The 25,634-nt window shown below is 53.1% G+C and overlaps 1 protein-coding gene across 8 annotated transcripts in view; it reads right to left on the reverse strand.

The window, feature by feature from the left end:
- SAMD11 (sterile alpha motif domain containing 11) overlaps positions 1-25,634 on the reverse strand; it is a 155,754-nt gene that overhangs the window by 33,369 nt on the left and 96,751 nt on the right. For 7 of the 8 annotated variants that reach the window (XM_019493848.2, XM_019493849.2, XM_014610393.3 and 4 more), the window contains 3 exons: positions 13,736-13,846; positions 11,592-11,684; positions 3,455-3,619 (listed from right to left, as the gene is read on the reverse strand). In XM_019493848.2, the coding sequence (XP_019349393.1) occupies positions 3,455-3,619; positions 11,592-11,684; positions 13,736-13,846 (369 nt within the window). The remainder of the gene's footprint in view (positions 1-3,454; positions 3,620-11,591; positions 11,685-13,735; positions 13,847-25,634) is intronic. The other variant, XM_014610394.3, reaches the window with a different exon arrangement.

Below are 25,634 nucleotides of genomic sequence, written 5' to 3' on the forward strand. Positions count from 1 at the left end.
CCAATTCCAGCAGCGGCATTGATCCTGAATGACCGCAACAACCCCCCCCCCCCAACGCACCCTCCCGTCTCCCCGCACGGTCCCTCTCTCGCTCACCCACCCCCTCGCCTCCCCCCTTCCTCTCCCCTGGAGGATCTGGTATTTACAACCCTGCACTCTGACAGTTGGGAAATCAGAGTGATTGACACCGGGACACTGGCGCATGGAGGTTTCCAGGCGCTGAGCGGCTGAATTCAGAACACGGGCTGAATGCCGCTGGGAGCATGGGGGCAGGGAGGAGGGGAGGGGGAAAGAAAAGCAATTAAAAAAAAAAAAAAAGGATTTCTAAATTATTAACATTTTCTAAATTATTAACGTTATTGGTGCCTCCGTGTGAGCCCGCAGATAAACTGCGCTTTGTACTGGCACTAATAATTTATGGCCCAACCAGAGCCCTGTGGCGTGGAGGCAATCCAAAATACACTCAAGTTTTGTCTTGTCAACGTCATGCAAGAAAGCCTCTTTGTTCCCCCCCAGCCCACCCCAAAACCCTGGAGCGTGATCCCCCCTCCCCACCCCAACCCCCGGAGAAATGCTGAGACAACAATTTAATAATAATAAACTCTGTCAGGGTTTTAATGCAGTGAGCGACTCTGGAGACAGACAGAAGGGTTATGGCAGTTATGGCACCAGCTGTTCTGCTGGATGTGCCGTGTCTGAGCAGGAATATTTTGCAGGTCTGCTGTCCAACGTGTGCCCAAGCTAATTGGTCCTACGTGCTGGCATGTCCTGAGTTGGTACGTGGTGCCACCAAGCCAAGCTTGCATGGGAGCTTATGTCGTGTGCCAGCATACAGGCATGCAGCACGTGTATGTCTGGGTGCACTGTGCACACGTCTGTGTATGTGCTCTGTCTGCCCCATGCTTACGTGATGGGGCAGGTTGTGTGCGTGTCAAACATGTGCGTGCTCAAGCACGTGGCCCCTACGTGTAGGCATGTTATCTATTTTGAGGGGTGTACTGTGCTGGTGTGTATTGCTCCCAAGTGTGGCCCTGCATTCTTGTGGGCATACAATGCCAGAGCACATCATGCCAATGTGGAGGTGAGTGCTGTGTTGTGTGCGAATACACACTCACTGGATTGGTGCATGCTGTTCCAATGTGCCACTGTGCACTCATGCATATCAGCGCACTGTACCTACCTGCATGCACGGCATGCAATGTGCTCATGTAAGCTGTGCCTTTTTGTGTGCTGGATGTCTATGCACAGCCCATGTCACACGTGTGCTGGACTCGCACGCCACACACGTCTGCGCAGGTGCAGGTTTTGCCTGTGACATCCTAACCTACAGCCAACAGAATCACCTTCCTGCTACTCAGAGAAGCAAATCAAATCAAATGGAGAGTGGGAAGGAAAGGCAGGCTCTTTATTAACCTAACAAGGAACCCTGGGGATTTACTCCAGGCTGGAGATTCTCCTGCAGGTCTGCCTCGAATGCTTTGCTGATACTGTGTGCTCTCGCTCTCGCTCTCTCTACCTCTCTGGCTCACCCACGTATAACACAGGCTAGCAGTCCAAGGCCTTAGGCAAAGAGGTCCAGAGGAAGCACATGGAGCAAGGACTCCTGTGCTGTGTGACCTCTACCTTCCAATGAAACCACCACCCTCTGCTGCTGAGTTTGGGCAGGTGTCAAACCTCTTTCCTTGACCATCCCTGCGTCTCGAGCAGCTTGCTAACCTCCCCTGGCAATCTGCTCTGCAACCCCATCCCTGTCCCACAAAGGCACATGCACAATTAATGGTGCCATCTTGGCGGCAGCCAATCCTATGCCAGCATGTTTCATACAGAGGAGGAAAGAGGTGGCGTGCAAACGAAGTAGGAGCTGTACAGCATGTGCAGCTGGATGGACCATCCCCAGTTCCCACCAGCTGCTTGGCAAATTAGCATCCCCTACAGAGGTTGCTAATGGCTCCACTTGGAGACTACATCTGGCTCTAGGTAGGTCACTCTTGTGGTCAATAACTACCACCACCAATAATTATTGTTAACAATAATATAACATTATCATCAACATCGTTATAGCCAGGGGAGTAGAAAGCACACTGCACCAAAGATGTAGAGCAGAAGCAGGAAAGCAAAAGGCTGTTTGGGATTTGGGACTGCTTGTAAAGGCCAGATTGGCGTTTAGTTTTCATATATGCAGTAACACTAGTGCAGAGCCCTAGTGTAGACAGCCTGTGCTGGCCTTGGCAGTGCCTGGCACCCTTGCAGACAACCCAGTTTAAGCCACACCAGCATGCACCACTCCCTTCAGCAGACACAGCACTGTCTTCATTGGGGGCTGCCTCAGTGCAGAGACAGTGCAAATGCAGCCCAACGTTGCCAAGGCCGGGACTTTAAGTACAGCCGTGCAACAGTACCTGCAAAGAGGAACAATATGCACGAGCACAACGCATGCGCAGCACGTGTTCATAGGCCCCAGTGAAAGAAGGGTGGGCAGAGGGCTGCTGGGTGCCCCATAATACCAACATGGCAGCAGAGAGCCAGAGTGCCTGAGTGATTGCTAAAGGCAGGGAAAGCAATGCCTGGAAGCTGCCCATGGCAGTGCTCTGATGGAGCTCCCTCAGCACGAGCATGCTGGACACAAGAGAAGTTTCCTTCCCTCCAGCTCCCAGATACACCAACCCTTACCTTTCTGCTGCAGACCCAGTTGTACTTTACATTACTCCCTGAAGTAAACCCAGTTGCCTTCAGACTTACTCCAAGCATGGACCTGTCCAATTATGCTAAGAAAGCACTCTGCCAGTGCTGTCTTCCCTGGCTCAGCAGTCTCCATTGCCCCACGCTCTCTTCTGCATGGTAATTTTATTGTTCCTAAAAGCACGGTGCATTTAATCCCCATGAAGGTGAACTGTCATTAACACCAGCTACAGCCAGGCGCAACAAGGGCAGATGCCGTCCCAACTTCCCATACATGGCAATAGCAACGTGCTTCAACTATACCCTGCAATACAGCACGCCACTCCAGATCCAGGCTCTGCTCACCAAGCTGCCCATGCACCATGGAGCCCCACCTTTGTCCCAGCCCTAGTGCCTCTGTTTAGCCAGACCTGCCATGCAGGCTGGAAGATGTCAAACTGTGCAGTGGTTTTATGACACAAAGGGAAGGGATCAAGCTGAGTCCACTCAGCTCGCTCCACGTGTGACCAAACCAGGCTTGCACCCAGGACTCTGAACCCTGGGGTCAACGTAACCCCCCCGCACATAGATCTATTGCAATCCCAAGCTAACTGCCCCAGCTTTTCAACAACAGCAAAACCAGGGCTGATCCATTCCACTGTGTGTTGCTACAGTTCACCTCAGTTGCCAGGGAAGGGCTCAAAGATCACAGGAAAGTGAGGAAATGATTAAATGAGAGGCTCAAATTAAATAAATTGTGAATGCAGCCCCTTCTTCCCCCCACACAGGTTGGTACCTCCATGGCTGGGAACTGCCATGCTGTTGGCCAGCTGGTAGAGACGCTGCTGCTGCTGCTCTTCAAACGTGCCGTGTTCATTCAGAGCTGACATCATCCGTCTGTAGTGCTCTTCTGGGGTCATCTGAGTCACTGAGTCCTCAAGCAGAGGCGTGTGGGAGTTTTCTGAAGAACAGAAAGATGGTTTTTTTGAGTGAGAGACAGATCTGGGGCGGGGAACCACATCAGGGCAGGGATGAGACAAAAGAACCAGAAAGGGAAGGAAGGGTCTCAAAGGAGGCTCCTCTCCATACCCCACGTGTACAAAGATGAGACGCAACTGCCAGACTCAACTTGTATAGGCACCAACACACGCACAGACACATGCATACACCCTCAAACACACAAAATCCAAGTGCCCACCAGCCCGGACATTTACATATAGGCCCAAAACACTCGCCCAGGGTGTGCAAGCTCCCATAACACAAAACACTTCCATGCCAACCACACACGCTCCCGGCAGCCAAAATCATCTCATCTGTCCCCTCCATACACACGCCCAGAGGCACCTCCTGCTTTATGGAAGCCAAGAGGGTTTCATTATAATCGCACAAAATTGCAGGCAATTGCAGCTGACCTAAGGAGGACAGTTGCTGTTACAAATGCAGGATGAAAGACTCATTGAATTCTCCTCTGCTCCCCCTTGGGGGATGCTAGTTCTCCTTCCAGTTAAAGACTCAACAGACACACACCTCTCTTTTTTCAGCCCTGCTATGCAGAACCCACTGAGAGAAGGCACGGAGGGCGCAAGGGCGATGCCATCTGTCAGGACAGAGATGAACATGAACAAGTGCCTCCTTTAGGTGAGGCTGAGAACTGAGAGACGCCGGCTGGGTTAGACACGGCGGCAATGTGTATGCAGGCACTTCTACAGTTAAGCACCCCACCGCTGTCAATACCTTTTATCTTTGCAATGCTACTTTGAAGGAAGGAAGGGGAAGAGGGGCGCAGAGCACATGAAGTAATTTGCCAATGCTCAACCGCAAGAGCTTTGCGGGAGCAGGGCAAAGACCCCTGGCGTCCTGGGTCTGCGTCTAGACCCCCAGCCCCTACCTCTTCCTTCCTCCCCACAATCCTAGCCTTGAAAGAAGATCAATGACTTTGTGGCTAAGGCACGGCCCTGGGAGATCTGGATTCTATTCCCAACTTTGACACCGTACTATATAATTTCGGCCTAGTCACTTAATCTGTCGGCCTCTCAGTTTCCTCATTCATAAAACACAAATGATTCTTGCCAGATTCTCAGGGGTGTTGTGAAGGTAAGCTCTTTAATGGCTGGGCGGTGGGAGGCTGCAGCATGGATGTAACAAAAATTTGAAGAGAGATGCACCTCCCAGACCCTCGCTGCTTGGGATATTTGCAAGAGACAGCAGCTTTTATCACATATTCTGGCCACTGAAACCCCGACCCCAAGCCCCAGGAGGACCGGCGTTGGCACAGGACAGACGAAACCTAGCGAACAGGTATCTCGCAAACCAAAACCTGAGTCAGGTGACAGCTGGGTAACCAGCGGATCATTCTCGCACGCCGAAATCCCTTTCAGTTTCTGCGTCTCCTTCAGCACAGGCAGAAGAGAAAACCCTACAAACTATCCGGCTGTCCCAATGGTCAAGTGAGGTGAGCGAACACGCGGGATAGCTCTGCTTTTCCCATTGAATCTGCAGTGGGTGCACGGATGTCAAAGGCAAGGTTAGGCTCAATGACTCTAACAGATGTGCTGCTAATATCCTTGTCTCTCTGCTCACCAAGTCGTGCAGGGCTGGGACCCTTGAAATACAGCCCTGCCTGCTCCCCAGGTGACGGGGACCCCAGTGGAGCAACCAGAGAGATACGACCACAGCAGCTTGCTGTTTACTGTAAGCAGACCTCAGAGTAATTACCACTCTCTTGCCTTGGCAGTGGTTGCTCGAACACTATTTTATCTTGGATCATCCCCGCAGGCGAAACCTTTTCATTCCTCACAGAGGAACTCCCAATAACAGTTTTAATGGGCAGAGGGAAGGGAGGCCTCCTGCCATGCCCTGGCTTTGCTCGAATGCCAGCGCGTTAACCAAATTACAGAGCAAACTATTAATGGAAGCCTTTCGTGCACGTCCTGAATTCTCTCTCCTTCAGCTGTTAGCCTGTCTCCATCGTCTGAGCCCTTCAGGCCTCCAGGCAGCGAGGCCTCGCTCTGGGCACCTTCCCAGATGCAAGAGGGCAGTTCTGGAAAGGCCAAGGCACAAGAGCGAGGTATACACCGCTTGTTTTATACTAGTACCAGCCGGGAATGGCAGGACTCAGAATTGCAGCTCCATTACAAACGTATAGGCAGGTGACACTCAAAGAGCAAGCGCTGCGTTTATACCACTCAGGTAACAGAAGACCCTGCTGGGTTATCTTCAGGGGAATGGGGCAGAGCTAGTTTCCAAGTGCAGCTTTGCCCGCGGCCTTGCTGTGTGCACTTGGGAATTGCTCCCCTGCCAGTCCTCGGTCTATCCTGACTATTCAGAGTAGGAGCTGTATAAGGGACCAGTCGCTGAGTTGGTACAGCACCTTCCAGAGCCAGGCCCTAACCTCGGTGAAAGCTCCTCCTGTCATATCAATAACGCTGCAAATCCTTCCACCTCCTGCAAAATCGAGAGGGGATTCACACGAGTTGGAGCTGCGTAAAACTCCACCAAGAGAACAAAGCCGAGAGACCTGTTGCATCCTGGACTTGCAAGCCCCACTCTGCTCCCCAAGGCCCCTGTAAGGCCCAGAGGGCGGGCAAACTGGGCCCGGTCAGCCTGCGTTCAGCTGAGTTGCTCACCTGTCCCAGCACTCTGCAGTTTGCAGCCTCAGCAGCAGCTGCTTAACTCCACCCCAGTGACGCGTTTCTGTATCTCGAGGCCGGTGGACTTCCTGTGAGATTCACAGGATCACGGTGCAAGCCTAGCTACACCGCATCAACTGCTGGACCCCGCCTCTCATCTCCAACCGAGGGCACCGGCTTCAAACCCTGACTCGAAAAGCGGGGGGGGAAGGATAATTAAGAGGCAACCCCACGAGGCAGGACTGTGTCGCGCTGCAGGTGGCCTGCGCTTGCAGGAAGGAGAGGAAGGATTTGGAAATTCCCCTCTGAATCACACCTCCCACCTCGCCCACACCCACGGCGCCCTCCCCACCTCCCCTCCCGACCACTCAGCCACGCGCCAGCTGTCTCCTCTCCCCTCCGACGTTCCCAGGAGCAAAGCGACAGGTCCTGAGTTAGGAAAATCTTTAGGGTTTTGTCACAGCCTTGTCATTAGGAAATGAGGTGGTGTCATTGCAGGGGGAGGATAATGCCATGTAATTACCATAAACGCTCTCTGATCAGCCTCAGAGCAGATCTCCAGGCCAAGGTGGGGATGGGGAGCTGCGAAGGAAGGCACAGCCTTCTCTGCTGCTCTCCTGCACAAGTCCTCGGCTCCACCCCGGACAAGAGCTCCTGGTGTGTGGGTGTGCGCATGTGTAGGTGTGTATGCAAGCACACGCATGATGCACACACGCGCTCATGCTTAGTCTGTCCCTCTTGCTCACAGCGATAGCTTTGTAACCTTTGCTGCCTTCCTGAATGGCAGCTACAAGGGAGTCAAGGGGGCTGCGAGGCACGCTGCTCGAGGCACAGCTCTGACCCAACATCACGCTATGGCTGGCGCTTTCCCAGGAGCAGACACACATTCCAGCTTCCCGACTCAAGGATGGAAAAGAAAAGGCTTTTCCTGGAGGCTCAGCCCCCCGCAAAGCTTGCCCGGACACTGAGCCATCTCCAGCAGGGCTGGCAGGACCCCAGCCAGCCTATTCCCTCCCCTCTTGCAGCCGGAGAGATGCTTTGTACGAGCTACCAGCTCCTGGCAAAGACACAGCCTGTTCACCCAGCTCCTCTAATCGCCCGCTGGGACAACCTGTCAGACTGCAAGGCTCTGCCTTCTGCTCCAGGCCGAAGATGCAAAGTGGTGTGGTATGGTTTTGTTTGAAGTGAGTCACGAAGAGGAGCAGATGCGGTCGCCTCTGAGGCCCCGCAGCTGGCACCCCGGGGCCAGGGCACGGCTGTTCCCTACTGCGCACTTAGTCCAGCCTAGTTTGAAGTCTTCCGACGTGCTAGGCTCCTACCAGAATTATTTTTGTCAGTGCTCAAATTCGGGGGAAATAAAATCTCACCGATTCTCTCTCTCCCTCTGCACTAATGCTGTTCTGGGCCTTGTCCCTAGGGATCAGAGAAGCAGATCTGCTGCCGTGGGAGCGAGGGTTGTACTCCGGGAACTGTCTCCTAGGGAGAAAGCTGCCTCCGTGACCTGCCAGCGCAGCCCTCACTCCGAGCCTCTGATACGCTTGCATTTCCATATGAGACACGAGAACGTTCTGCTCTGCTTGACAGCAGCGCCGGCGCGGCCCGGCTTCCACCCAGATACGGCTTGCTTTTGATCTCTAGCGTGCGCGCCGTGTGCGGCGGGGAGGGGGAAGGGAAGGTTACTGCGTCGCTGCTGGAAGGGCTTCCAGCCCTACAGGTGTTTTTTCACTCAGTCAGAGAGAGGGAGTGATTTACTCTGTTCTCCTGGCCTTGTCAGATGCAGCCGCCGCAGCTCCAGATACGCCACGGGCCCGGGGTCATTTCTCCTCTTCAAGCGCTGGGTTCAGAGACAATGCTGTCGTGCCCGGACTGACAGCCGCGTCCCGGACTGGCGCGTGACATGACGGGATAAGGGTTTTAGACAGTGCCGTGGCAAAGCAGCAGCAAGCAAAGGCCGGAGAGAACAGCAGGGACCTCCAGGCTTGACAATGAACCCCGGGAAAGCGCTGTTCCCAGTTCCCACCCCGCTCCTACCACCGCTCGGCTCAGGCACCATGAGGCACCAACCTGAGGTGGGAAGGGAAAATCGAAGCCAAGTTCTGCCTCCCTCCAGGGTCCCGCTGCTTTTGGCCAGGCTGCTTTCCATGCTCCTGCACTGCCGGGCAGGGAGAGCTGACCCCCGCCTTGGTCCCACTGCTAGACAGGGACACTGGGGAAAGGGGTTGCAGGAGCTGCTGCCATCAGGGGAAAGGATGGCCTGGTCTGGACCACAATGCCAACCCAGTGCTTCATCACCCATCTTTCCTCTATGCGTGTGGAAAAGGAGTTTCCCCAGACCACTGCCCACTATTAACTCCTTATCCCTGTGTTTTGAATGAGTTCTGGGCTCTAGCACAGCACCACCGGACAACAGGGTTATACACCATGGGCAGTAGCAGGGGCTCCCAAATGGTGACCCAGTGACCCTCAGTGGCTCACAAGACACTCACTGATGAGTGATCATGTAGTATTGATCTTGGTTTTTATTCCCAGCTACTCCATCACATTAAAGACAGCTGGAAATATACTGAACCCTCCCCTCATATTGCCTTTCCACATCAGGAACTGACCTGACAGCCCCAGGGAACACGCATGGGATAGAAAGGGTCCACAAGAAATTTTCCCCACTGAGACCTAGGTTATTTCAACAAAGTTATAGGATCCCTGCACTAGCTCCTCCTAGGTACTTAGCTCCACAGAATACTGTAAGCACTTTGGGGCCGGGATCATCTCTCTGGCCAGCTTGTATAGCACTTAGCACGTAGAGACCAAGGTCAGGGACTCGGGGCTCTCTGTGCTACCATGGCGCATGAGAACATCATCACTGAGGTCAGATCTCAGCAAGATCCAAAGAGCAAAGCATTTATGTGGACAATGAGCGCATTTGAATTGCATTGGGGGAATAAAAAGCTATAGGAGGAGACAGACCTCCCATCAGTGAAGCAGAGGTTGGGGATCAATGTCCCCTGGGTAAGGCCTGGCTATTACTGGGTTTTTAAGGCTTCTGGGAAGCAGCCGGTACTAGTAATCACCGAAGAAAAGACACAGGAGTATATGGAGCCCTGATCTGACCTACTCCAATGACTCGGATGTTGTGTGTGCCCCCCATTAGTACAGTTTAAGAGCACAGATTGCCAGGCCAGAGGGGGAAAGTGCCCCAAAGACATGATGCACAGCTCAGCCCTGATTCTGCCTATAGGGAACCAAGCTGCTCAGCTGCAATTAGCACCATCCTGACCCCAGTAGGGGAAGGCCCTTAAATAGTGACATGGGGAGGAGAGGAACCCATAAATGGCCTCACAGATTACACAACAGAAAGAGAGAGAGCACGTCTGCGAGGGAGGCTTTCTGAGAAAGGAAAGAGTGGGGGTAGACAATGAAAGTGTGGCAGAGCTCAGTGTTTCTGGGGAACCCCTGGTTGAATGATTCAGGGAGAAACCCCAACCTAATGAGTCAGGCTCAGGAAGCAGGATTTAGACAGGGGTAGCCTTGTGAGTGGGTGGGAATGGGCTGCAAAAGCCCAGGGTTGCTTCTGATCTGAGTCTCATTTCACCAAAGTTAGGAGGGGAAGACGGTTCTCACCCGTCTCTTGGAGACGTGAGCATCCCCCCCACTCAGGGCAAACGCACCAGTCTGCAGAACCAGTCCCTTCACTGGGCTGGTGAGTGGAAGTCAGAGATCTGAAAGCAACAGGCTGGCCTCCAATTGCCAACTAGTTTAGCTGCTTCTCAGCAAGACCTCACAGACGGCTAACACCTTGATTCGTTTTCAAAGCATGCAATCAATGGCTAAGGACTGCCCAGGCGACGGACCTGGCGAAGGGGGCTGGTGGGTAGCGTGTGCACTGACTGCTCTAAGGGAGCCCACTACAGACTGGCGTTTCACAGATGAATGCTGAAACCCAACATCTATTGCAGCACCCAAAGAGGTATTCCTACCAGGCCTACAGATGCACATCTGATGATAACACTAGGAGGACGACAGGAAGCAGACACATGAATAAGCAACAGAAAGCAGTTCAGGGCAGCTGTATGGTGCCAGGTAGCCATAGCACCCAGCAGGAATTGCTGCTGGAATATTCATATGCTTCTAGGCTGGGATATAGAGATAAGAGGCAAGAAAGGGCCACATAAAGGGAAATTACTTAGAACAAGTGTACGTTACTAGGTACTGTTAGCAGCTATCAGATACCATTAGCACCCATTATACAAGATATTGTTAGCATCCAACATCCTTCTGGAATACTAATGCTCTTCTGATTGTCATTTTGGGGCTGGAAGTCAGGAAGAAGGGGGGCAGCTAAAAATAATATGATTTCAAATCAGCGGGCAGTGCAAGCACCACTGTGAGGCACTGCACCAACTACTCTTATAGGAAACGGCAAATGTTCCAGGATAAACTACTGCGTACAGGAGTCTCCATCGAGCCGCTCTGCTTTGGTCGTGGGAGCGTACCGCTTTAAGAATCTCAGCTGCTGGACTCCAAAGACTGTGAAACTAGACCTGGCTCCCAGGCAGCCTGTCTGCTCCTGCTTTTTTTTTTTTTTTTTAATAGCCAGAAGAGCGCAGGTTAAGCAATAATGATCGAGGTGGGCATTACTGACAGCTAATTAGTTTGAACTTAACAACAAAGCCTCTAACTGAACGGCCTGCAAAACCTCATTTAAGCAAACTCGAGACGAACTCATTAGCTGCAGGCTCCATTACCCACTCCACTCCGCCGGCCGTAAAGAAAGTTTTAAAATTACGTTTATGGGAGCGAGACATAAAAACAAATCAAGGGATTAAAAAAAAAAAAAAAATCCCCAAAAAGGAGAAACCTTCTTTAGATTCCCCTCTCTGTAGGAACAGCCTCAGACATGCAGCAGGAACCACCAGACAAGGCTTATTATTCTCACTATTAGGCAATTTTTTTAATTAAAAAAAGGAGCAGATGCCAACATAATAATCATGTCCATGTTTTGTCTTAAATACCCAAACCAAGACGCTCCGCCTGGAATGGAAACTCCCCAAAAATCCGCCCCAAGAGCCGCCGGCTTGGTTTTTAGACTGTGCAATAATTATTCTAATTAAGGAGGTAATTCCCCCCCTCCCACACACACTCGCATACATGCTCTGACCTTCCGTGCACTGCGATAAAGAGAGCATTGGTCCCCTGCCTCAGCCCCGCACTCTCAGCATCTTGCCTCCCTCATTAATTTCAATTAAGTTCCGTTGTTAAGAATGGGGAAAAAAAGGGAAGTGTAGGGGGAAGAAAAGCAGCACTTACCCTTCGGGGACTCGCTTCGGGCTTTCTTGCTTTCTAAAGGACACTCACTGCTGCTGTTGGGAGAACATACTCTTCTCTTGCCTAAAATTTCATCTAGAAGAGAGAGAGACATGAGAAGCCTGAGTGTTAGATAATGCTCCACTTCGTTCCCTTCCACACAATCAATGCAAGACTTTTGCATTTTGCTTCCCACACAAACACACACGCACACACACACATACGCACACCCCCGAGTCAGGTTACGGGTGGAAGGGGGGGAAGGAGTGGGAAAAACAGAGGGGGGAAAAAAAAAAAAGAAAGTAAGAAAAATCCTCATCTGGAGAGCCCAGATCTGCTTCTCTAGTCATGCAGTCCGAAGGGATGTAATGACTGTTCACACAGTGATCAATGCAATGATTTCAAGCTGTAAATTCTGAATCTAGTTTATTTCCTTACTGAGTTTCATCGTTTGTTCTGCTGCCTTTTCTCCCCCTTGTGTTTCCACTCCTTTCATGCCCTGATGCAGAGCAACTGGGGGGGAGAAAAGAGGGGAGAAAACACCCCCCCTCCCGCCCGACTCTGAATCTTCCTACCACAGTCTGTCTCTCTTTCTCTCTCTCTCTCTCTCTCCTGTTAAAAACCTCAAGGTCCTTAGCAATCTTCTTCCTCTAGATTGTACGGAAATGCTCAAGCCTTTTGCATTAGTGCAGCCTTACGAGCCAACACAAAATATCTAATATACAATTACAGCATCCCCTGAACAGATTTAAAATCAATATCCTCCCATAATAATGCTGGGGAAACTGAAAGCATGATGCTGCATATGGGCAGGAAGGAAGAGACTGTTTGTCACAGCAAACATCAAATTCTCATCTATCAAGGGCTTGTTAAAGATGCAGCATCTTAAAAAAAAAACCTTGAAAACAAGTACCATATTTGAGAGAGTATATGTTGCACCTGCCTACGAGTCAACCTGCATGAGCAGCATCTTGTTTGCAATGGTTAAGAAATGTTACAATTCAAACCAATGCTGTTTTATCCCAACAAACAAATGATTCCCGGTCTACGTGATGCTTTGAACCAAGCCACTGTCCTTAACACTAACAGCCACTCTGTATTACTTTGAGTTCAGCTAGCTAAATTCAGTCGTACTAACCTGGCGCTGCGCTGACCAAGAGACCCAGGGTAACGAGCTGGGAACAGACAGTTAACACACGGAGGGCAGAACCTGGCAATGCCCTTTCCAAAAAGGCATTGGAAATGCCTTTGTCCAGTAAGTGATATTAGAACTGCAAAGTTGTAAGTGGCATTTCAAGGTTTCAGAGCATACGGTCTGCCTATGACCTTATCTCGCCATGACCCCGTCACCTGGGCTGTTACCGCAGCTGGGCCTCGGAGAGGACTGCAAAGGTCTGCAGCCACCCACAAGTGAAAAGCAAACAGAATGCAAAAGGAAAAAAAAAGGGAATGATTTGAAAAATAGACGGGCCAGGCTGGAGGCAGAGTCAAATCCTCAAAGCATTTCACATTCGGACAGGCTTGGGGAGGAAGGTGGGGGTAATCTGAACTTTACAGAAGGAGAAATCAAGGCGGGAGTACTGGGTGTCCTACCTGAAGTCACTAAAGTGCCAGCCCCCCCAGCCTGTGCTAAAGTCGCCTGCCCTTCCCCTGGGAGCTCCTCCTTTCCAGGCTGGTTTTCCTGGAGAGGCTAGCCTAGCACTGCAAACCTGGGGAGTGGGGCTGAGATCATACATCCTCCTCTGATCCGGGGTTTGCGGTTTCAGAACGCCGCAATGCCACTGCTCAGCTCGCTATGCCCAACCTGGGCAGGAAGGGTGGGTCACATCACTGCCTAATCCCGTGCATTTCAGGCAGAAAATATTCACCTGAGGAACTGGTGACACAGGCTTTGAGGTCGCGGTTACTGGCAACAGCTGTAAGTGCCTGCAGGGCAATTCCAGGACTTTGCAACTCAGCCAAAGCACCTCAGTCACAACCTTCTGCCCTTTCTACCCTGGGTAGTCCACACACACAGCTCTGCCAACGCACCGCTGTTCTGCTGTGCAGCGCGCCCTTAAAGTCCAAGACTCAGCTGGACTCCCCCTGCAAAAACCAACCATGCTGAAGACCCAGCCCCAGCCCCGACCCATGCGGGCTGGCATCACCTGTTCTCCTCGACATGGGCCCCTCAGCGTGGGTGCACAAGTGTTGTGGCCGTTGGAACATACTTGTGTGTGCCAGCTCACGGTTAGGGTCATGCCACCACGTATTTTCACCTGTGAAACAATCAGGATTTGAGCCAAGCCCTCCAGAGACACCATGCTAGGGTATCACCCCCCCAGGAGACCTGCATTCCCTGAGCTAGCATCTCACCCTTGCATCCGGTCCTGAGGCTCTGGGAGACGCAAGCAACAGCTTTTTGTCGACAAGTCCCCATTTTCCATTTGAAAAGTGAAAGGATGGAAAAACACCTCGGGGAAGGAGAGGGAGGGAGATGACAAGATTCTCGTTACACCTCCAGCGTGGGAGTGCTTTCCATTATGCTAAGCTTGCACCGCTGGGTGACGTACCTGCTTTGCATGTGGTACGCTTCCTTTTTAATTTCAAGCAGTTCCTCATTGCAATGAATTAGACCCGGGAACCAAACAGGGGGTTGTGGTGAAAGCACAGGCCTGGATGTACACAGACTCCCCACCCTTCTGCCTCCTGGCTCTGCTGCAGACCACTGGATTCGAGGCAAGTCACTTCCTATCTCTGCTCCTCCATTGCCCTCCACTGCCATCATAGCCCCCTTGCATTATGAAGGACAGCCCCTGTCACCAAGAGCTTACAGGCAAAACAGGATAAAGAGTGGGGAAAAGGCCTCACCCCTGAAGGGAACAGAGGCAGAGAGATCAAGTGACCTGCCCAAGCTAATACATGAAGTCTGGGGCAGACCAGGGATCCAAATGCGGTTGCAGTCCACTTCTAACGAGGTGGTCTTTCTTCCTCACTGTTGTAGCTGTAGGATGGGGTAATGCTGCCCACCCCACCGATGGAGGGACGTGCCTTCCTTGGTTACCATTTGAGTCCACCAAGATGCTTGGCTGCTACAGAAGAGGCAAAGCCTTCATATTCTAATCCAGGAGACTGGTCCTCTCCCCCGCAGAGCCCTGCGGTGGATGCAGGGTTGATGTACCAGCTGCAGCTGGTGAACACGTGCCTTTTTACAGCGCCTTACACCCCAGCCAGCCCTCCCAAAATGCCACTCATCACAATGGGTGGCCTTTCAAAATCTGCTCTTTGGACTTGCCCGTGAAGAAAAGAAGACGGGGGGAGAAGGGAAAGAAAATTCACACTCTGTCTTTGATCGAGTTCCCTCCTGGCTTGGCGACAGCGACGGCAGCCGCAGCGGTGGCAAAATAAAGTGAGTTTTGTAGATGAGCTGGCAACGGCAGCTTCCGGGAGCCCTGCCATCCCTAACGAGACAGGTTCTGCACTGCGAGTGGGTCGCTAAGCACAAGGATGGGGGCCAGCGGCTGTGGCGCCGTCAGCCCGCAGCACCTGCAGAAGCCTGTGCGCTCCAGAAAACAAATGGCAGTCTCTCTCTTATTTTTTAAATCCCTTTTTCCGCCCCACCTTTTCAAGGAATCGCAGAAGAGGCCAAATCAGGGCAGCCTTTGATATTAAAGTTGGAAATGAAAGACATTATCAGTGGGACGGAAGCATTATGAAGCCAGGCCGAGGCAGTCACGGGAACAGAGAGTGCCGGGGCGGTCAGAACGCCCGAGAATGCTGATCACCTCCCCCCATATGCTGTCGCCAGCCTGCCAAAAGGCCCAAGACTGCTTTAAACAAGATGCCGCACTGAACCACAAGGCCCAGACTGGAGCAGGGATGCTGAGATCCAAAAGTACCACTTGCAAAAGCAGCTGAAAGCACCTTCCCCTGAGCATCTGCTCCCAGCAATCTCAGTGTGACCTTCTGCAGGAGCCAGGCGGAGGAGAAAGCTCAGCCATCGCATGCGACGCTTCCAGGTCAGTGCACCAAGATGTCACCAGGTGCATCAGGCCAGAGAAATAGGTCAGTGGAAGAAGGATGATGCTTCTGCTTCTGCCTCTGCGGAGGAATGCCCCTGCCCTAACACACACAGCACAAGGAGAAAGGGAATGAGTGTGACACCACAACAGTCTCACTAAAACCCAGGGAGATTTAGGGTTTGCCTGAGCAACACTGCAGCTCTGGTGGGACTTGGGATGCACCGGCCACATCCCGCTTAGGGGAAGGGGGTCCTGAGTGGCAGTCCCGCTGCAGATCGGTGGTACCTCCTACCCAGGACCTCCAAGCGCCATGCAGGCTTGAACTGGGGAAGCGCCCTTGTTTTCAGAAATGCTGGAGGAGGCCAAAACTCCTTTTCTAATGCGACTTCAGCACTTCAGAGCCCAAAGTTTTGTGGCAGGTCAGCTGGCATCGAGTCCTCTCCTCCTGAGGGCTCTGCCCAAGCCCAAACTGAAGAAATACTGCCTCTACAAAGAGCGGTGGTGGTTGGACCTGGTTGTGAGGATGGACAGGGTACCCCCATCACCACTCCCCTGTGGGCCCAAACTATTTCCACCCACCATCCCCAGCATAGGTGAACCGACTGCCCACAACACTTTGCAAAGGCCCCTAGCTAGGCCTGTGCTATGGATCCTGGACAGCACACCCAAAACCCCATGTGTCCAGATCCAGCCCAGGGGCATGACAACAGCAAGCCACGCTGACCCCGGGACTATCCTGCGATTGCTAAACTCTGCAATGGAGACTGAACCTGAGGCATGTTGCTCCCAGCTATAAGCCGCTGGCTCTGGTGCAATGGATTTTCAGAGAAGAATGCTAGAAAGGAGGGTGGAGGGCTTATCATGCGTCTCTGCAGACGCAGGAATGTCTCCAACAGCCTTCTAACAGCAACAGCTGTGAAGAGGAGTCTTTGCACTTGACAGTGACCTCAGGCTCAAGGGGGGACTCTCTCTACATGCCCTTGTCTCAGCTACAATCCTGTCCCCCTGCAACACACCCCAAGCTTGCTTTTAACTTAAGCCAGTCTGCTGTAATAGCCAGACAGCCCAGCCCTCTGCCAGATGGGTGGGTCCATGCTTTTTGGGGGGAGCACAGAGCAGAGACTAGTCTGAAGCATCTGTTGCGTCTCTCCAGCACCAAAAGTCCCCAAGTGCAGCGGGAATGGTGCTTCTGAGCAGACCTGAATCTTGGGCATGCCAGGGGCTGGTCCCGCATGCCCTCTGCCATGTTGACTGGTTTGCTGTGGAAGAAGCCCCACTCCAGCTGGGTTGGATGGGAGGTGACCAAGGCTCAGATGGAGCAAGATAGAGAAAGAGTCTTTCCCACCCCCCTGCTATTTTAACCAGATGAAATGTCCTTCTGCTCGCCTCACTCCACCACCTCCTACCGAAGCCTGGGCTACAGCTGACACTTCCACTGGCCAGATCATAATGCCTCGCTGGCATCCTGAACTGCTTTTCCTGCATCCCTTCACTTGCTCCTGGCAGGACCAACCTGCTTCGGGACCCCCACTGCTCCATCCCTGCTGCTCAGCCTGTCCCTGCAGCCAGGCTGGCAGGGACCCCGAGAAGCTGGCTCCCTGGTGTGGCGGGGGAAGGGAGGGACAGGAGTAGGGTGGCAGGGGGGCCTTGTCCATTTACCCTCCATCTGAGTGGTAGCACCAGCTTGCACAGTCCCACTGGGCTGGAAGCTGCACACAACAAAGGCTGCAAGCAATAGCGTGGACTCTCGCTGCCTGGCCCCTGCCTGCCGTGGAACAAAGGGAGGGAGAAGCGAGGGGTCGTGGGAATTACAGGCCTGGATCTGACTAAAGACAGCAGGTGCAGGACAAAAAGAAACTTGTCCTCACCCTCTCTTGCCTGGGGGGGCAGAGGACCTCTGAGTGGGGAGGGGATGGAGCTCCAGAATAGGGCAGAGAACTGGCAGGGCTCAGTGCACTGATCCATCCTTCTAACCCAAAGGGAGTAAGGACTAAGAAGGAGCTATGCTGCAGCATTTAGAGCTGGACACTGTCGTCCACAGCCCCCACTGCCTTCTACAGACAGAAACAGAGCCTGGAAAAAAGCCCAGTCCACTGCTGTAACCTTCAGGCACTCCCCTCCTGTGCCACCCTTGAGAACTGGCCGGTCGTTTATTTTACCAGCTCTCTGTGGCAATTGCTCATCGTGACCAGCAGCAAAACCCCATGACCGCAGGTGACACAGTCACCTTAGAGCTGTCCCCAAACCTGGCAAAGGTGCACAGGCATCACCTGCCTGCCTATCCCCAATAAAAGTCATTGTTACGGCACGGGGCTGAGCCATGAAAAGGGGGTTAATATTCATCGTCTGCAAAATCCAGCTCGAGGAGGATCTGCTGGGCTTAAGAGAGAACCAGATTCCTTTTATACGCTGCACAGAGCTCTTCAGTTGTGAGCTTCTGAGTCCCCGCTCTCTTTTAAGGAAGACATAAGGAGTGGAGCCGGGAAGTCTTGCTGCTGATGGGGGAGCCTGGACTCCTACGTTCCCTCTCAGCACTGGGAAGGAGTGTGAGCGAAAGGCGAGCGAAAGGCAGTAGTAGTCTGTCCTCCAGGTCCCTGGCCCTAGCTCTGGGGGAACGGGGTGACATCAGAGAGGGATAAAATAAAAAAAAACAGGAATCCCCGATTCTGTCCTCAGCTCTGGGAAGGAGGATGTTACACCAGAGGACGGAGAGTTAGGACTGGACTCTATGCCCATCTCTGCCTGTGACTCATCGTGTCCCCTAGGGACAGTATCTGTGCCTCTCTGGAGAACTAGGCCTCAGCTTGCCTATCTGTGAAATGGGCAATGCAACATTCAATCTGCTGCTCTGAGCAGTGGTCAGTGCCTCCACTGGGAACCTCAGCAGCTCCTTGCATTCCCTGGCTGTGCACCATCACTGGGAAGTCCCACCCTGTTACTGCGTGTTTTTCCTCAGGAAGCCAGTCCCTCTTTGATAGTGTGGGGCCTTTTCCAGCCTCTGATACATCCCTGCTATCACTGCTCCCCAGCTGCCCCCCCAGCCTCCCCTTTCTCTGGGCACCCATGGCATGCATGGTGCCCAACCACAATGGCTAGCCAGCAATGTGCCAACAGGCAGCAGCGCAGCACTGGAGCCCTGGCCCTGTCTCCTCCTGCCTGGGAAGAGACGCGTGCAAGGGGAGCACCGTGCAGGGGCAGTGCGGCGTTGCTGGCAGCAGGAATGACGAGTGCCGTGCGTGTGGCCTATGCCAGAGAGCCTGGCCGGACCGCTACGCCTCCGTCTGCCCACTTCTCCCCGCTCCACTCTTGGAGGTGAGCACCAAAGGCAGCGGTTTCGGGCGGCGCTGCTGGCAGGGCTGCCCCCTTCGCACCATTTAGACGTCCGATTGCACTCATTCAGCCCCTGAAAAAAAACGGCGCGGCTCCAGCCCGTGACAGCTTTGACAGCCAGACTCCTTAATTCCTTTTTCTTATTCCCTTAATCTGTCATCTTTATCAGGCTGGGGAAGTGCCAGGCGGCATGCAGGAGCTCCGGCCCCGATCAATCTCCACATTACAGCTGACAGAATGGTGCTAATAACTTATTGATCTCATGTTTGCCAAGCCCCACTGGGGCTGAAAGGCTGCCATTGATTGGCTTGAGGGAAAAGAGCCTCTCAGCTGAGAGCAGAGCGGAAAGCCTTCAAATTGTCTTCTTCCCAAGGAGCTCAGAGCCAGAGGGAGGGTGAGGAAGGGAGGACAGGGAGAGGAACAGAGGACAGGAGAAAACTGGGGAGAGAGAAAGAGAAGGATGTGTGCAAGAGGAAGGAAGGAAGGACTTGTTTGTGAGAGAGTTGTAAGAAAGGAGGTATGGAAGGATAGAAAAGGAAAGACAGAGAATGGGAGAGAGGGGAGGAGAGAAGTAAATGGAGGGAGAGAAACTAAGGAACAAAAAGATGCTTTAGAGATGAAAACTTAAGCAGCAGATGGGCTCCCCTCTTTGTGTGGGCAGCAAAGGGTTAACTGAGAGATCTCTTCCTCCCTGGAGCAAAGCCCCCAACCCCATCTGCAGCCGCACATCCTTGCTGAGTGCTGCCCAGCTCCCCTGGCCGCAGCAAGTCCTGGATGACCCCGAGACCCAGCCCTCTGCGCTGGTGGCCTGGGACTGGGGGACAGCAGGTCAGAGGGCTCTTACAGCTAGTGGCCACCTGTACAAGTAAAGAGAGCCCAGGAAACAACGTTCACAGGCAACAGGGACAGCCCTAGGGTGCTCCTGCTCCCTGCGGCTCCCAGACAGCCTGGGTGAGACCCCAGCAGGACTGCTGTGCTGGTGGAGAGGGAGCTGGGCTGGGCTCTGATCCCCGCAGGAGCAGCCCTCCTCTCTAGCTTGCCAGGCTCAGGGCTATGACCGCAGAGCTGCTGCTCAAGCCCAGGTTTATGCCAGGCTTCTCCAGCCACATCCGTCTGAAAGCCTGGGGCAGGTTTAAAACCTCATTCTCCGTGTCCTGGGGAGTAGCTCATCATGTCTCTTGGCTCGCACACCCATGTACCTACCTCCAGCCAGAGGGGCTTTGCTCCTCCATGCACCAGAGCCCTTCACAAGCTGCTGAGCCATACGGCACAGGCACAGCTGAGTGCATGGAAGAAAGCGAAGAGCAGCAGGTAACCCAAGGCTTTTCGCCAGGGCAGCTTGTCACAGTGCAGGCGCTCCATTAACATACCATGGGGGAGGGAAAAAACAGCCTATGCACTAGAAGTAAGAGGACTCATTCTAGGCAGTCTGGCCAAATTCAGGGCAGCCAGCCTTGATGATCTATATCAGGGGTGATCAACCCCTGGCCCACAGGCCAGATCCAGGTCTGTGGGGAACCCTGTGGCCCATGGCCCTGTACATTAGATTAGGGAGACAGGGCAGATGTAGGGCCTGATCCTCACATGCAGGGCCAAGCAGTGGTAGCACAGGGTACTGATTCCAGCATGCAAAGCTGAACAGAGATGGCGCAGGGCCCCAGTCTTGGCACACAGGCCCAGACAGAGGCTGCAAGGAGCTAGCTGAGGCTGTGCACAGCCTGATCCAGGCATGTGGGCCTGAGCCAGCTCATGGACCACCCCACACCACTCATCTGGCCCACAGGGCCAAAAGACTGAGCACCATGGATCTATACTGATATATACTCTTATATGCATGCATGCAACATCCATATGCACTTGAATCACAAGCCTACAGATACATGTGTGCACACCTACATGTAAAATATGCACCTATTTATAAATGCACACGCATGCCCATGTAAATGTGCACATTCACACATGCATGCACGCGCACAGACACATGTATGCTCACATTATAGAAGCATGAAGGCTTTCACAGCCATATTTATATGCACACATACAGAGACTTGCTCCTTTGGAAAGTACGAGATCTTGGTGCTGGGTTTACAGCTCACGGGGAGGTTGGGAGCTGCAATTCATTTCCTACTCCCTTTCCCCACCTCCAGCTGGCGGCAAGCGAGAGCGGACAAGTCAGGTGCCACATTACGGCCCGTATTGGATTTCTATATATAACATCAGTGAGATGTCACCACGTCAATGATTTGTTTCTGCTCTTTACTCGCTGCCTGCGAGACACCTGGGGAAGGAGCGGTGGGGGCGGGGGGGAGGAGGAAGGCTATTTTTGGGAGCAGGATGATCTTCCTCTCCCTAGAGCCGTAAGAAGGTAGGGGAAATGTCTGTACTATTTATTCCTCTTACCAACATAGTGGGAGTGAATGAGAGGTCTCTGCCCATGCTGGGCCCATGGAAGCAAGAGCCCCACTGCCCAGCTATAGCCTTACTAGAGCCAAGTGAAGAGCATGAAGCCCATAAGCTTTAAGCTTCAGGGTGATATGGTGCAGCCCCTCGCTCCCCCTGATTAAGGTGGGAAGTCAGAGTGACCTGTCCAGGCTACTGCTTAGGACACTCAGGCCTTGAACCTCGCTGCCAACTGGGGTTTACCTCTGGTACCCAGGGAGCAGCGTCGAACTCCTGCAGCTCCCATCGCTCCTGCAGGAGCCGATTATTCTTCTTTATAACACAGCACAGAAAATTAATACACCCCTTTGCTTCAGCCTGCCAGGAAGCTGGGGCTCACCCAGAGCCCACAATGAAGCCAGAGGAGACACTGCTCATACATACCTTTGGGTTCAGGAGACAGAAAGGCAAAGAAACTCCCCACAAATCACACAGCCAGGGAATAAGAACTAAGCCTCCTGAATACCAACCCAATGCCCTACACACTGACTTTGTCAATCCTACGTGGCTGTAAAGAAGACTTACATTTCCTCTGCATGTCTTCCCTTACTCTCCTGAGCCCTGGGTTCGAACCCAGCATGTGACAGCAATGCACGAGGATGCTGGTAACCTCCAGCTCCTGGCAGGCACCAGCCGCACTGATGAAACGCACAGGAGCAGAAGCCAGAGGAGGGAGGAATCCAAGATCCCAGCCCCTGATCAAAACCACCCAGAGGAGTGGCATCGACTCTCGCTCCATCCCCGATGCTGCCTAGGTAAACAGCTGTCCTTCCCGATAACGTGCGTACACAAAGGTGGCTGGCTTACCACTCCCGCATGCCCATTTGGGGCTGATTTTCTGCTCAATTTAAGACAGCAATTCAATAAAGTCGGTTTTTTTTCCCCTTCTGAAAAAAAGGAAAAGCCTGTCTGCATCCTGGCTTGTTATGCCACGCTCAGAAACAACCCGTTCATTGCAATTCTGTCTCTAATCATTAGCCCCGACATCCCCGGCTTCATACTCTTCAGCACCCCCCAGCTTTAACTCCTTCCACGTATGCTAAGGCTTTAGGGCTGGATGCAAAGCCCACTGCCATCACTGGAGCAGAGGTTTCCACTGAGAATTCACTGGGCTCCAAGTCAGACCTGGGGAGACCAGTATCAGTAACACAACATGCTTTGAGCATGTGTACACATAGATGCATGCACATGCACGCACACACAGACATAAGCCTTCCTGAAAATCTCCAAAGAATTTTTTAACATGAACCTATTCAAATTTTCACTCCTCATTTCAGCACCTCTCACAACCTGGCCCAGCCAATGGAGCATGAGACTTGGATACCGGAGACCTCATTCACAGATTTAGGCCTGAGAAAAAATGAATAAACCAGAGAGAAATCTGAAAGATCGACTTTTGCCCAGAACATCTGGACATTTTGCATCTGGTTAAAACAGATTCCTTTAACGTTACTTGGGTCATTGTAGTAACTCAAAGCTCCAGTCATGGATGCTGTGCTAAGCACGGTTCAAGCACGCTGTACCTCTATGGAGGATATTGGCTGTGGATATATTACTGCAGCCCCCGCAGTTCCAGCCAGCGTAACTTAATACCGTAGTGATATAATCATAGGATCATATGGAAAAAAAGGGCTGGAAGGGGCTTTGAGACATCACCCAGTCTGTCTCCCTGCCCCGTGGCAGGATCAGCCTTGCTCCTAATGCTTTACCAAAGAAAGGCATCACCCTCTCCATCTTGTACATGGGGAAATTGAGGCACGGGGCAGTGAAGTGGCAAGCTCCCCCAGCAGGTGGCAGAGTGGGCTACCAAACCCAGGTGGCCCGAGTCCTGACCCAGCACATTTATTCAATAGGCAGCACTGCCTTTCGTTGGGGACACCATCGTGGCACATGCCGCACGAACGCATATGAAAAGGCAGTCCCTGCCCCAAAGAGCTTGCAATCCAAGTGGAGACAGGAATCCTTCCATGGGAATTACTCATTATCATCAGCCCTCAGTGAGAGCGCACAGACCCCTGGTGCCTGTGTGGCCTCCAGAGATCCAAGGCTCCCAGGTGCCAACCAGTCCTTCGGAGCAGAGGGATGCCAAGACCTCGGTCTTGTCCTAACGTGCACGTCCCTCAGGATTCATTGCAGGCAACCAGAATGGCCTCTGGCCCTGTTGCTGTGACAGGTGCATGGGGGAGACCATTCTGCCAGGCCAAGAGGACCCCCACACGCATCCCCTGCCTCCTCTAGCACCCAGGGGTCTGATCCTGCTGGCCATACTTGAGCAAGGTGAAGCCAGAAGGGCTCCAGGCAGGACTTGCACCGGCAGAACCAGGCTCCACAGTGTGGGGAGGTGACTAGAGAAGAAGTGGGTGGGAAAGGAAAGAGAAGGGGTTATTCTCATCCCCTTCTCCGAGTGCTCCTGGAGCACAGAGGGAGAGGGCTCCTGCACCTCCTCCAGCGGCTGTCTCTGCAAGGCCCTCCCCCTGCAGACGGCATTAGCCAAACTGGATAGAGGGGATTGGCCTTGTTTACAGACACACAGCCAGCTTCTTAGAGGGGCTCTAAATCTGTTTGATGTGCAAACCACCGGCTTTGCCGCCGTGCCTTTGCCGAGCTGCCCTGATGCTGCTCATCCTTATGTACACGTGGCCCTATCAAGATTAGAGGCACCTTGTGCCATCGGCCTCTCTAGAACAATGCCAATGCCCTCTGCTGAGCCTTGTCCGCTGCCCCTTCTCCCTCACCTCCCTTTGCAAACTGCTTGTATATCATTAACCCCTCCTTTAGGTGGGGTGACCCCCTCCTCTTCCCTCCTCCCCAGCCGCATTACATGTCGTATGAGGCTAAGCCTCTTACTGGCTTTCCCCAGGCAAGTTCTCAAGGAGGCCAAGTCCCAACATTTTTTCCACATGCTATTTTATACCCCAGCTGTGGCCCTGAGTGTCAGCACAAAGATGGACCTCCGGGCTCTGCATTGCCAGCTACTGAATGTCACTCTGAAGAGGGGACAGGGCATCCTAGGGGTGCGGGATGCTGGTGAGATTAGGAAAGAGGAAGGGGTGAAGGAGGAGGGAACACCAATGCATGCCAGGGAAAGGGCACTGGCCCCTCGTGGATCAACGGAGGGTGTTTCGTCCATAGGACTGTGTCTATGCTGCACCCAGGGGACTGGCAACTAAGTTAGCAAGGCCTGGGTGCAAGTGTTCCCACCACAAAGCCCCACGTGCCTCAGTGCCCTGCACTCCCTCGTGCATCTGGGGGCATATCGTGCACTGAGAGGCTTTATGACCCTTCTCCAGGCAATGACGTGGGAATGTGTCTGTCTTTAGAGGGGAATTGCAAACGATGGTCAGATGTATCTTGTATCCGCACTGTGAGGCATCGAGTGGAACCCAGCCCATGTCCGAGCAGAGCCCAGGTCCTAATCCCAACAACCCACAGCCAGGCCAACTGCCCCGGGCTTCAAGTGCCTTCAAAACCAGGTCAGCACTTCTACCATACAGACAACAGAGGGGTTGAGGGCCAAAGCTGCAAAAGGAGTACCGTGCAGACCTGCAGGGTAGACCCGCTGCGGATTCCAGCTGGATTCTAGCTACTGGTTGGACTGGAAAAGTGCCCCAGGGCAAGGCAGACGGAGAAGCCCCTTCCTCACGCCGAGTTTGCTGCTGCTCTGTGAAACCTCGACACACTCAGGCTCAGTCTCAGGAGAAACAACCATCAGCACTCATCAGGCTTGCGTCACCTGGCATGGGGAGCCCAGGGGGACGGTGCTGGGAGGGGACAACTCACCCACGGATTGGGGGCCCCCACCTTTTCTACCTCTGACTCGGGCACCAGGCAAAGGCGGGTGGGGAGAGTCTTCTGCTGAAATACCTTATTTGGGGGCAGCTTGGAGTTACTGGAGATATTCATAACCGATTCCTCCTTAACTGAAGAAACATAACCCCCAATGCGGGTGACAGGGCACAGACACCTTGAGAAAGAAAATGCCCATCCCCATACTGCTCTGGGATTTTAACCAGCACTTCCCTCCGGGACACCTCCCGCAGTAGCAGCATCTGTTTGGTGCAGACAGCTGTGCCCTGTAGCTAAAGGAGCAAGCATCTCAATGCTGGCTGCAGAACCACTCCTGAACCGGGGGCAGGGAACAGAAGTCGAGGGCTGGGACCAGAGGCAATGGAAACTGCATGAAGAGAGGAGGGAAAGTGATGCTCCTAGGCCCAGCCGCTAAAGACAGGAAGGAATGAAGAATCGCAAGGACAGGGAGGGAGGTGGGGGACAAGCC

This window comes from Alligator mississippiensis, chromosome 13 (assembly GCF_030867095.1).
Source record: "Alligator mississippiensis isolate rAllMis1 chromosome 13, rAllMis1, whole genome shotgun sequence".
NCBI classification, from domain to species: Eukaryota; Metazoa; Chordata; order Crocodylia; family Alligatoridae; genus Alligator; species Alligator mississippiensis.